The sequence below is a fragment of the Trachymyrmex cornetzi genome, unplaced genomic scaffold (genome assembly GCF_001594075.2).
Source record: "Trachymyrmex cornetzi isolate Tcor2-1 unplaced genomic scaffold, Tcor1.1 scaffold248, whole genome shotgun sequence".
NCBI classification, from domain to species: Eukaryota; Metazoa; Arthropoda; class Insecta; order Hymenoptera; family Formicidae; genus Trachymyrmex; species Trachymyrmex cornetzi.
Genome location: NW_017297144.1, coordinates 1,413,024 through 1,427,315, shown reverse-complemented (window position 1 = coordinate 1,427,315; position 14,292 = coordinate 1,413,024). Strand labels below are relative to the sequence as shown.

The following is a 14,292-nucleotide window of genomic DNA, read 5'->3' as shown; positions in this document are numbered from 1 at the left end:
TCTATTTTTCACTTATCGTACACGGTAATACGTTATTTATAAAGTTTGCAATTATTTATAAATAAATATTATTTTGCAGTAAATAATACTGACCAATTAATCATGTATATTTTCAGTATATCAAAACTGTTAATAATACTTTTGATATTCAAAATAAAAGATTAATTGGTCAGTACTAGTACTAAATTTCTATAATGGACATATATCCATTCGCTTCAATGAGTCTCTGGCGTTTGATATAAGAGGTTGTCAACAATATCACATAATGCAATAAAAATACAATGTTAATGAAACGGTGCTTTTAATTATGCAGCAGCGAGAGAGACTTTCTTAATAACTATCTGCCAAAGGGACGGTCTGTTCTCCAGGCTTTCTCGGTACATCGTAAAAATTACCGAAATGTTATCTACCATTCGTGGTATTTAAATTACTTTTAAAATATCAAATGGATGGCTTGTAAGTATCGTTGCAGCGATCTCGCCGGCGTTGGATGCAGGACAAGAGTGCCCTTTGGATTACATGGCGGAGGAGGCGACGTCGTCCATTTGAGAGAAACGATCGTGTGTTACGTAAGAGAAGGCGGTATGGAGACGCTGATGGCATAAAGACCGATTCACATACACATATACTCACGTACACATTCATGCTTATTCGCGCAGGCCGTGCGGAATCGGCGTAAATGAATAAACAGGAATATGCTGGTATTACACAAAGTCAGCAAAAGGGGTAAATTTTAAAAAAATTGAAAGATGCTTGCGCTGTAAAATTGTGGTCGAGTTAGGGCAGGATTTCCGGAAAACAAGTCGTTCGTAAAAATATTAACTGCGAAATTGGATTCGAAACTCCGCGATAAGTTGATTTTATCGAGGACTTTTACGAGGCATATTCATCTGACTATGATTTATGTGTTCCTTTTTCGTCGAATCTTCAGTGCAATCTCATTATGTAACGCACGAGATTACATCCCATTCCACATATAGAAGTGGACTTCGATATACGCTGGAATATTTTTTATTTTTCTTTAGTCGCTTTGAAATCTATACTACAGTCAAAAACTATGCAAAAAGGTGCTTCGGTAAGGCGCAATAATATGCCGCAATAATATGCATTTCGTACGTGCGAAGGTCGCTTATTTCGAATAGAAATCTGATTAGTTGCTTCGCACTAGTTCTCATTACATAAATGACCGGTGTTGCGTGGCCAGTACAAAAATCCATGCCACTTAAACCGTACAAATACGATCGCGAATTGACAGAACGATAGCTCGCAGACAGACGATGATTCCCACGGTCACCAACGGCGACCTTGGTGATTTCCTCGAACGGCGCTGAATTTCGCCGATTTTGGTAAAATCGCCGATCGCGTATATGTGCCCCGACGTTTCTCGTGAAACACGCTGGAACACGCTGGAACACGCAGAAGAGCACGACGCACGCGCACATCAAGCGTGCCCTTCAGATCCACAATGATGGAGCGTGTCTATTAGAGGAGGCGATTGTTCTTATATAATGAATGGATCATGTAATGCTAGCCGCTTCGCGGACTCGCTTCGGGGGGCCGAGAGACCGAGAGGGACGCCTTCGCGATCGCATGTACACACATACACACACACACATTCACACTCACGCACTCAGGTATACGAGCGCGACGTACATGTATGAGCTCACACAAGGCCGTAGCCGCGTGTTCGCGTGCATCGCGTGTACCTGATGGACGAGTGACGTGTGTATGAGCGCGCGTACCAGTTAGAGCTATACTCGGCTAGCTCGGTACGTAAGTGCAGCTGAAAAGGCTTTTTACTTTCTGGCCTTGAACGAAATGTATCCGGTGACTCGGCGACTGCGAACGCCGATCGAGCGCGCCGGGAACTTTTGTCGCTCCTCCGTGTGAAAAACAAGTTCACCGCCGCTCTCGATCGCATTGCTATTTTTGGCACTGTGCTCTATGGAATGATCGATCGATCGGTTGGTCCATCGCGGTTTAATTCCGCGTTTAATCATAAAAACGCCAATCGTGAAACGATGACATCGCGTTGCAGCCTTCGAATGACGATTGTCTCTCCATGATTCAACTGCTTTTTTTCACTGCTTTCTTGGTCCAACCGGGTCACTGATGTGACTGTGTTTTTCAAAGAGTTCTTGGGGTCTAGACAATCTGAAAAAATTCTGATACACTCTTTCAACATTTAAAAATACGATTTTATAATAATAAAAGCAGTTTTTCACTTTTTTTTGTACGTATCTGAATTTGAGGTAGAATAATTCAAAAATTCGTCTGGGTCTCCAAAGACCCGGTTGGACCATGAAGTGTTAAACCGGCACACAGAAAAATATAAGGCAGTAAGACATAAGCAGTAAATGAATCATAGTAGAGAACATAAGGCAATAACGTAAGGAATAACAAATCCAAAATGTTGATTCGCCTACCGCTTACTGGTTATTATTTTGTATATGCCACTGGCTTTAGAATTCTTGACGCTAAAAAGTCATGGCAAGAGAACAACGCTTTTGTAAAAGTCACCAGGAGAATTTCGATGTCACGTCAAATTTAAGACTCATCATTCGTCGGTGCTCCTAGATCCGGATCCTTTAAACCCATGTCACGCTACGTATTATGGATGCAAATTGGATTCTGATTGCAAACTGCAGATTGTTGATTATCTAATCAGGTTGGTTGATCAATAATTCACAATTCGCAAACAGAATATTGATATGGGTTTAAAGAATCTGGATCTAGGAACGTCGACAAACGACACGAGCCTCGAATTTAATGAAGATCGAATCTCTTGAAGGCTTTTACAGAAGCGTTCCTCTTTTGCCGTGACTTTCGTGACGCGTACACTTAGGTGTTAATACGGTGACACGAAAGGAGAATTGGACACATTAACGTTAAATAGATTACTACCCTGTTGATAATCCAGGCTCCGTAGGTCGATTCAAACTTTACAGCTATAACTGCGGCTCTATCCCGCTCCCGTCTCTATCCCGTCAGAACATTATACTATCAACTATAATAGTTGTGTGGGAATGAATCACGGATCGCAGCACACGATATACAATCGGCAGACATTTGCGTACAATTGTACAAACGATCCCTTTCGTTAGTCCCCTTTCGTCAATGACGTTAGGATGAAGAACTCACGGTACTTTTTTTGGGAAACCGCATGAACACGCACGTACTTCCGGTGAAGGGCGCACTCTTTCCGGACAGAAAAGGCAACGCATTTCTGTCCGATACTCGGTAAATTGCGAAAGGGCAGAAGAACCTTTTAGAAACAAGAAAGAACGGTATAGAGGAGGAGAAGAGCATATAGATGTCGGAGAGAGCACGTCACAGTCGACGGAGCGATGCGCAAGAGGGAGAGCGTGAGAGACCAGGTGGAAAATGGTGATTCGAAATCGAGGAAAGGTGTGAGTCACCTCCACGGTTTCACGGGGTGTCATAACCTCGCTCGGAGCGTTTTCGTTCCCCGAGACGCCAAGTGTACAATACAATGCGCGGCCGCGATACGGGAAGTCAGCGAACCACGAAGCTATTCTTGGACGACGGAAACGTAGACGCGTTCTCAAATCGACTGTCCACGAATCGAACAAAAACTCGTCCGCGTCGAAAATAGGTGCGGATGTTTTTACTAGCGTACGCTATCGACGCAACGGCAGTTCTTAAATGAAGGCTGATACTACCAGGAAGAACTTTTCCTTGTAAAATAAAGAAGTAATAACATTGTGAAGTTTTATCTTTATCTAATTATGATAGCTATAAATATAGACTTGTCGACTTATTATATTTTCATATCATTTTTTGGAGAGCCATAATGTTGCAAAAAGTTTCGTTCCAACAACCAGCTCGAATATCCCACATAATTACATTTAATTAAGTCTAATATTATTTTCAAATCTATATTTATATATAGCTCAATTTTTAGTATATACATACTTCACTAAAACTATTCTTTCCATGTGCTATTAGAAAAAAGAACTTTTCTACGCAAAAAAAGAATATTGTAAAGTTTTATCTTTAACTAATCATAATAATTAGGATAATTACAAATATGGACTTATCAACATGTTACATTTTTGTATGTAATTTTTCTATGAGAGAATTGTGCAATTTTTTTCGAAGAAGGCACGTGTATTCTATTACGCGAGTAAAAAGAAGCGCACTCTTTACACTCCTAATAAATATCATACATTAATCCAAAGTCTCTTTATTTCTTCGATAAAAGTATCTTCACAGAAGATGCGTTTCTCGAACCGCTTGTCCCTGCTTAATGTATCGTGAAAGACCGATGTCGCTTGCTCACCCGCGATCCTTTCGAAAATCTTTACTCCGAGTAATCAGCTCAACTGCACTCTGTGGTGAAGAATCACTTCTCCATGGGATATTGCTTAGCGTTCCAAGCGAGTGGATATCGATGGTCCGACGCGTATACGTGAACGTACACGAGGCCAGCGGTACAATGAGACCGCGAAACACAGGCTATCCAGACTGGCGAAACGTAATTGGGCCCACAAAAAATGGAGCGGAAACGCCTGGGCCCCATTACACAGGTCCCGTAACGAGTTCTCTCTCGGCGTTGCTCAATCCGTGCTAGTCGGCTTGCGCGGTTTGAGCGACCTCACCTTAATCAGCGCTGTCACGACTCGTATTTTTACAGCCATGCAAACCCACAATTTCCGAAAACCATGAAATAACATACTGAACGCGTCGAAACAACATCGATTGCGCGTGACAAAACGACCCTCTCATCAGTAAAAATCAGAACCAAAGCCACACTTGATGCTGCTTCCTTCATCCATGAATTCTTTGACTATTCAAACCGATTTTTTTCTTAAATAAACGCTGCCTTCGTAATCTAATTATACAATTCGAAGTTTATAAAAATATGGCTTGTTTAAAAATTAATGAAAAATAATTGATTACTCGTTTAGAGTATCAATTTGAAGAACTTTTACTTTCAATTATTCATAATTTATCAATTGTCGATCTTTCAATTGACACTTTTGTTCGAAAAGTATTAAATTGGTCACTAGAGCTACAGGAAAAAAAAATGCAGCGTAGTATCCAGGTACACTTATGTACATTCGCAAAATTTTGCAACCGAGTTTAACGAACCGCTCGTTTCCTACGATTAAGCGTGCGTTTTTCAACGGCGCGCGATCTTTTTCATCGCTCGGCCGCGACGTGCATTTTCCCTCCCGCTAAACCCCCCAGTGTCTCGCGCTTTAATTTCCAGCCTCGACATTTGCGTAACCCAGTTTCGCCATTGTTCGATTCAATGGTAGATCGTAACGTCCGCCATCCGGATAGGAGATTATAATGCTCGCGTGTACATGGTACCGCGCATCGTCGCCTCTTCTGTGTGTATGTGCGCGCGCGCGTCACACACGTGTGCATTATTGCCGCAGACGAAAGTACACTCATACGCGTGCACACGTACATACGGGAATATATGCGTGCTTGCGCACATAGCAGCGATAAGCGAACAGCGACGCCGATAGAATTTACGAATTCATCGACTTTCTCCTCTTATCTAAGGTCCCGACCTCAGGAACCGCGCGTCCGCGCCAGTTTTACACTGCGATACTTTTCTCTTTTCGTCACTGCCAGCATGCTGCAGGTTCGGTCCCGAATATTCGATTCATCGTGGACAATTATGAAAGCGCGACGAATGCTGTCAGTTTTTATAGTACATATGTAATAAAGAAATAAGAATAAAAATATATTAGGTGTTAAACTTAATTCCTGCCGCTCGCTTAATTTAAAAAACAATGTTTCGCACCTCTAAAAAATCTAAAAAAAAATTTTTTTAATGTAATATGCTAAAAAGTGTGTCAAACTTTTTAGCATATTACATTACAAAAATTTTTTTTTAGATTTTTTAAAGGTGTGAAACATTGTTTTAAATTAAGCGAGCGGCAGGAATTAAGTTCAACACCTAAATCTATGTATACGAAGATGCCTTTCCGAGTCAAACACTGATAGTTCGTGTGTAAATGAATTTATTCGTTAATATCGTTAACAAACGTTTCGATCCTCACTTCGGATCCTTATCAATGTATACAATTCGATCACATATTTTTCATCCTAGACTCAAATTTACATTGGAGGAGGGTGTTGATAAGCTGAATTTTTTGGACGTAACATTGATAAAATGTGGTGATAGAATTATATTTGACTGGTATCAAAAATCAACATCATCAAGACGACATTTGAATTATTTTTCACAACATCCTTTGGTACACAAAATATAAGTAATTATCAGTTTAACTGATAAAGTTTTACATCTATCGCATCCTATGTTTCATCAAAAAAATTTTGAGATAATCATAAAAATATTATTAGAAAATGGTTACCCAATGGATGTGATTTTCACCACTATAAGAAAAAGGTTGCATAAAAAATTCAGCTTATTGAATAAAGAAGCACTAAATAAAAGCAATGTTAATAACGCAGAAAGTAGACAAAATTATTTTACAATACCGTTCGTGACTAATATTTCTATAATAAAATAAAGAATTATTTAAAAAAGTATAATACTATCAGGGTAGCACATCAAGGTTTTAATAAGCTAAATAGTATTATTAAGGTACAAAAAGACAAATTAAAAAAGATGTTGCACACAAATGTAGTTTATAAAATATTTTGTAAGGATTGTGACGCGACATACGTTGGACAAACGAGCAGGACACTAAAAACACGAATAGGAGAACATAAGAATCACATCAATTGGAATACTCAACAACGTTCAGTAATTGCAGAACACAGATTAGAATACTCGCATGAGTTTGATTGGAATAATATAAAAATACTTGATGAGGAAAATATGTTAGACAAAAGACTTACCTCGGAAATGATTTATATTCAGAAACAGAAAAATAGTTCGAACATGCAAACGGACACAGAATTGTTAAATAAGAATTATGAATGTTTATTTATAGACTAATTTTATTTATAGACGAGTTTCTCTCTCTTCAATTTTTCTTTGTTTTTAGGATGAAAGGACGGATTATCATTTGTGCTCAGATGTGTTCCGTCTTTTCACACGATAATTTCGTATTCTCTAATCTCAACATTATCATGTAAGTTATTAAATTATAAATACTATCATTTGTAATATGTATGAGAGTGTTGTATTATTGAATTTCATTATGTTATATATCTTTTTTAAACATTTAATAATTAAAGTATATATGTTTGTAATTAGCGTTCCCGGAAGAACAATGATATGTGGTCGAATTGTATACATTGATAAGGATCCGAAGTGAGGATCGAAACGTTTGTTAACGATATTAACGAATTCATTTACACACGAACTACCAGTGTTTGACTCGGAAAGGCATTTTCATATAGTACATAAATAAAAATAAAAGTGACCGTTACTTAAAGTCAATTTGCATTGTCTTCCAAATTTTCAAGTACAAATTGAAACATTAAAAGTGATATGTTATCTTCATTAAATATAATTAACGCTTAATCAACAATGATATTCTTAATTTAATCAAAAAGTTGTTTTATTTGTTCCTAATTATTCAATTCTTAATTTTGTTACTGTAATGGTGTTGCATTAATAAAGGTTGCAAACTTTTTCTTGGATACGAGACGTCAAGTAGCTACCTTCTTTTTATTTTACAAGAGATTGTTATTTCAAAATTTATCGAAATTAAATGTGATGTGTCCATATACTTTTATATAGATATTTATTTTAATGTATCTCAAAATCAAAATGCAGCACATAGTAACAAACTTAAGAAATAAAAAATTAGGAGAAAAATGTCAACTTTAATTAAATTTAGAACATCGTTATTGATTAAGAATTAATTAAATTTAATGAAGATATGACATATCACTTCCAATATTTCAATTCATACTTGAAAATTTGGAAGACAATGCAAATTGATTTTAAACAATGATCACTTCTATTTTCATTCCTTTATTATACATACATAAATAACAAAAACTGCTCCAACATATATTAATTAAAAAGAAATACACACTCTTTTAATATATTGCATATTTAAAATTTATTAAAAATTTTGCTCGCAATACTGCAGAGTAACAATGCATCATAAATTCATACACGGAGAATTTTTTCTTAGAATTTACCCTGAAAATATGACAGCCGTGGGACAACATTGTGTGTGTGTGTGTGTGTGTGTATTTCGAAGAATTTTAATATAAATCTCTTCATTCATTTTAATAAAACTACAATAAAGTATAAAATAAGTTTGATATATATATATATATTAAAGATTTTTACCATGCACTTCAGTAAAATTGATCAAACTTATTTTATACTTTATTGTAGTTTTATTAAAATGAATATATATATATATATATTGTATTGTACCACAATCACCATATTTTCAGGGTAAATTTTAAAAGAAAATTCTCTCCGTGTACCGTGAGTCATTTTCGGAGCAATTAATTTTGAAATTAAAGTTTCCTATAATATCCCTTTCACTTACATGAAATATCAACTGATGTTAAAGTGAAACGAATTTTACCGACACCGTGTACTGAGGTACTCGGAGATAGTTTTGTTCTTGGCACAGCAGAGCACAGCACAGCACGCGCAGAAAACGAGGAGCATGACTTAACCGGTAAAAGCGTGCGATTCTGATTCTTCCTGCTTCGGACAGCGGATTCTCGATATGGAATTTAATTTTCTACACATGCACGAACGTGACAAATAATCGAAAGTAGGATTCTTAGGCCCATATTCATAATCGATTCTTATGTTTAAGACTGTCTTAAGTACAGTCTTAAGAAATCGTAAAATAATCACAGAGCCGTATTAGCATTTTAAGACATTACTCAAAAGATCTTGAAATAAGAACCGATTATAAATATCGTCTTTAAAAAATAGCGATGAAGTTTCGAAAAAATGAGAGAAAAAGGGCTAAGCAATCAGCCATTTTAATTATGAGCGATGTTTCAATGAAAGTATGATTGAAATTAATGTAACTTGAAAATCACGAATTTCTCGTGCTATTATCATTATCATTATTGCTGAGAAAAGCTACCTAAATCTGTTGCTTATCTATAATCAAAATCCAAACTTGGCGGAACAGTACCGGTTACCATATTTGCATTGATGTCGTTGGAACGGTATTACTGCTCCATACGGCATTCTCGGCGATCTCTACTTGCGTTTCTCGACTCTCTTCGTAGGTAACACTTCGTCCAGTCATCTGTTACGTCCGTGTAACGCGCCGCACGAGACCCTGCCCGGCAACTCTTCAAGGCCCAAATAGAAGAAGAAAGAAGAACGTGAGCGTAAGCGCGAACGTAATCCGGCCTACCGGCTAGTGCGGATTGACCCTGAACTTCAGCCGCGCTGCTTACTAGCATTTCCAGCAGCAGGCATTTCCCTAGCAGCCAGAAGCAGCGACAGCAACGTCGGCAGTGTCCAGCAATGATTTCCTTATTTAGCAATTTTCTCAGTATCGCGCCGGCGAGTTTATTACGCATGCGAGTGGCGTGTACGGCTGTGCCACCGCATCGTAATTTTTATCTGAAGAACTTGCCCTTTTTTTTTGGACCGCTTTAAATCGTTTCTGACTTCTCTCATTACGGATAAATATCTGTCGTGATATCGTCTTCTTGGATTGAGACAGCGATACACGCACGCGAAAGGCTCGTTATGAAAAAAATTGATGTCTTGTTTAATTTATTATGTGCAACTGCATGATCGTAAAAACGAACGTATATATACATACATTTTAATGCGAAGAAAAAAAAAAGAGACAGAAATGGAAGATTCGATATCTTGCCTTTGCTTTCCATTTCCTTTTTTATTTAAGAAATTACTTTCGTAATATAATATATTAAGATAAAGATAAAATAATTGTATAGTTTAAGCGCTGTTCGGTTTACTATGCGCAAGGTTTTCGACGAAATGATTTTCTTATGCAAGCGCTGTTACAGGTGGATATAAATTTTCCAGTTACGTAATGCGGCGCTTTGCGACGTCTAATACGAAAGGAATTCGTTACGACGAGACGTTACGATGAGTGTTATCTGAGAATAAATAAACGGTAGCCCACAACCGCGAATCTATATGCATACCTAATGTCGAATTCGACGGGAACCCGTCGTGCTACTTTCGATGATTTAAAATTCAACGATAGATTCAGCACCTTCTTCGGGACTCTTACCCAAGGTCTTTCCTTTCGAATTCGATCGAACAATCGACTGAAGGTCACGGCAGCAAATGCGAGATGCTCTTAGATCGTACTACACCGTCATTACTTCATCGCTCTATAATCCTGAGTTACACAATGAAATAAAATTTATCTTCGTAAAGTATTCACTTTTTGATTATCATATTAAACGTTTTTGAAAGTGATTAGAAAAATGTATTTATGTAAAAACAATCATTGTATAAATCTACATACAAAATATAAATGAATCAGTTGCATTGGAAAAAAATGCTTTAAATATTTTAACACTGCAATTATTACTTCTCAGTAATAATGAAGAATTAATCTTTTAGAAAGAACATATTGTTCTCTCTCTCTCTCTCTCTCTCTCTCTCTCTCTCTCTCTGTCTCTCATGCGTTAAATTAGAAAGAATATATCGCTAAATTAATATAATATTTCTTAAAATTATATTTTTCGTATCTTATTCTCTCGATAATATTACAATAAATATAAGTTCAAATAAAAGTTTACAACAAACCGATAAATGATAATTTTCAGTATTAAATAGATCGTAATCTTGAGACACGTTTGACATTGCGGAATTCATTTCATAATATTAGTTATACGTTTGCTCCTTTTGAGAACATAATGTGAAACCGGACTTTCTCTCTCTCTCGACTTCCCTTGAGAAACTGAAGGAATGCTCGATCAGCCGTTAATTCTTAGCCATGGCCGCGTTAAACTGTTGCAAATCTTCGACACGGATGAATGGGATATTTCTTACGCGCTCGATATTGTATTAGTCAAATATTTTTTTATAATCAGTATTACAAGATTATGTCGTAACAACAATCCATCAATTGTTTTCTGAAACAAGTGCTAATTAGGAGCGAATTATGTTCGATTGACCGACACTTTGTGAAAAAATATTAAATAGAACCGGATTCTGTAGCAAAACAAGTTGTTTCTCTAATAGTTAATAGGATTAGAAAAATTTCTAGTAATATAAAACAGGTTTTGTAAATCACATTCGAAAATCATACACCTACAATTGCATCATAGTTTATATTACATAATATTAATTAATTATATTTTGTGAAAGAGTATACAAAATATATTAAATATTCGAGAACTTTTATTCGATGCACTATTATTAATTAATTTATGAAAGTATTATATAAATTTAATGTTGTATGAAATATTAATTTTTAAAATTTATAAAGAAGATAATTTTTTTGCTACTTTTGTGAAGCTATAGGAGAATCAAAATAGATATAATTAAATATATGTGAAAATAAAATAAATGAGAAGTTTAGACCGTACCTAACTTGATAATTGCGTACTATACCATTAAACATGTTTGACATGGTCAAATGAGAGCTGCGTAGATGTAAGAGAAACGTGAGAAACATGATCTTGTGACACGTCAGTATCTCTTCCGCCGTTTCTTGGAGAACCAAGACACGAAAGGAGGAAATTAGTGTAACGAAGCTGTCATCGCAACACGCAAGGCGGCAAGACCACTTATTGGGTTAAGGACGCGGGATGCATTTTTTATCACATAATTTCTTACCATAATTGCACGCTATGTCTATACGATAGTACGATTCCATTTTTTAAATTTATCAATAAATAATTCATGTGTGTAATTAATTACTAATTTATCGCAAAGGTGTGCAAAGATTTATTATCATTATGATATCAAATATTTGATATCATCATATTTTTTTGTTTACAAATGTCATTTTGAAATCTTTTTAAATCTGTTTTTGGAATTTTTTAAATCTGAATTTTTCAAATCTTTAGATCTTTTTTCTACAAAAAGTAGTTTAATCAGAGGCACGTGCCATCTATCATTTATAAATTTTAAAGATTTTGATAATTTGGCCAAAAACTATTGACAAAAATTAGACTTTAATCCCATTATTTATCTGTTTTTATTTTTTTCCTTACGAATAACGTATTCAAATTTTAGATTAACATAGAAGCCTATTCGATCATGGATATTAATATTTTTTTTACTTTTGTTTCAGACGATGTATTCTGACGGTCTCCTGACGCTCCATTATGGAAAACATCCAGCGACCTTGGCCGCAGAGGTCGGGGCCTGGTACAGCGGGGACCGTCACGTGGATGTAACCCTGGCATGCGATGATGGGTCTATCGTGAAGGCCCATCGTGTCGTTTTGGCAGCTGCCAGTCCCCTCTTGGCTGGTCTACTTCGGAATCCTGCCCTGGACCATGTGGTTCACTTATCAGGCGTCCGAAAGACTCAATTAAATCATTTGCTGGAGTTTTTATATAACGGAGAAGCATTGATACCGGTATGAATTTTAAATTACGATATAGTTTTAGTATACAAGTAGAATGTTAAAGAAAAACAGCTTATTAACATAATATTTGTATTTGAATATGTTTAAATGTTTGAAATGTGTGCTAAGCACTATTGATAAAATTTTATTTCATTCAGTCGACAGAGCTTACGCCATTAAGGGAGCTTTTTGAGGTTCTCCAGATTAAGTCCGAACTATTTGAACCCAATCAGCCTCAAACTAGTAACTCTGACCCCGAAAGAATATCAACTCCACAGCCCTCAGAAGGCCAGGAGAGTTCCAGTTACGAATCCCAATACGATGGCAGGTAGGCAGATAAATCTTACATTTTATCAAGTTTGCATAAATAAAAAAAACATTAGACAAAATGTTTTAAAAATCTTATGTCTTTCAGACAGTCCAATAATCCTGCGGACTGTTGCTCAGTCCTCATTAAAACAGAAGGCTGCGAAGAAGAGCCGGAAGTGGATGTGGAAGGTGTGGAAGGCGAAAGTCTTCTTTCGGATAACAGAGAAAGCAGCATAGAACCTCCTAGAAGAAGGGATAGTTCTGATCCTGTTAATCTGAGTCTCAATTCAGGCACTTCCGTGACAAGCGATAGCTCGCATGATATAATACACAGGTTAGAGAATGTTGACATTATATCACATAATCGATAGTAATATAACACTATTTAGTTATTTTGGATAAGCTATATCCAATAGAACCGATGAAATTTGGAACAATAGAATAAATCATCAAGGTGGCTTGGTTTGACTGCTGCAGGTCTGAAAAACCGATATTCGAAAGGCGAGAATCTCTTGAGGAAGCAGAAGAGCGGAAGAGGCAGTTGGCAGCGCGGCTGGCATTAGGCTTAGAATCTGGGAAGAGAAAACTCGAAGAATTACCGATCCCACCTGCGGAAGCATATGTCGTGACGCCTCATCGAAAACGAAGACCAGGCTTCCACAATGCTCCCGCACAAAATCCGGCTTTCGTGCCTTTCAATCCCGGATTCGAAACGCCTAGAAGGTTGCAGGCGCCACATCCCCTGAGTGTTTCGGCACCACCGTACCTGGTTGGTTTTTAACAGTGACTTCCGATATCAATATATTACGATGAACGTTAATTAACATCGATAAACGTGCATGATCTATAAGCTTCTCTAACAACTTATTATGGTTTCTCTCTTCAAACGTTTTCAATATTGCAGTAGTAGGTATACATTGCAATTTCATTTGAGCGTTTCTACGTTTTTTACAAAGTGTTATTGATGTGCAGCAAGATAGATCAGTGACGCCGCCATCGCATCGACCGCCGAGCGCTGATCCGACGTCAGTCCCCCCCCGCCGCCACCGTCAACGGACGACCCGCCGAAGTCTACCCCTGTTCGAGAATATCGATGCAGCTACTGTGGCAAGCAATTCGGCATGTCGTGGAACCTGAAGACCCATCTAAGAGTGCACACGGGCGAGAAGCCTTTCGCGTGTAGACTTTGCGTTGCCATGTTCAAACAGAAAGCCCACTTGCTGAAACACCTTTGCTCGGTGCACCGAGGTGTGATAGCCGCTCCCGACAATACGTTCTCGTGTTGCTTTTGCTCGTCGTCGAACTTCGTTAATTTGCAGGACCTCATTAGGCATCTCTCGGGACCGCACAACAATCTACTGCTCAGCAGAAATCTACATCGTGAATTTACGAATCATGAATAGCGACAAAGTCAAAGACCGTCCGGTGCTGAAGAGTGTTCCTTGAACGCATAATGATGAGCAGTTTATTTGAGATGCTCTCAAGATCTCGTTAAGAGGATGCGATCGAGTTACACAATTTCTGT

The 14,292-nt window shown here is 37.3% G+C and overlaps 1 protein-coding gene across 1 annotated transcript in view; it reads left to right on the top strand.

Moving 5' to 3' along the window:
• The window catches only part of ken (zinc finger and BTB domain-containing ken and barbie protein), a 35,790-nt gene extending 21,498 nt beyond the window's left edge, over window positions 1–14,292 (top strand). The window contains 6 exon segments of the mRNA XM_018507926.1: window positions 12,180–12,470; window positions 12,617–12,786; window positions 12,874–13,101; window positions 13,245–13,536; window positions 13,740–13,788; window positions 13,791–14,292. Coding sequence (XP_018363428.1) covers window positions 12,183–12,470; window positions 12,617–12,786; window positions 12,874–13,101; window positions 13,245–13,536; window positions 13,740–13,788; window positions 13,791–14,170 — 1,407 coding nt within the window. The 5' untranslated portion in view covers window positions 12,180–12,182 and the 3' untranslated portion in view covers window positions 14,171–14,292.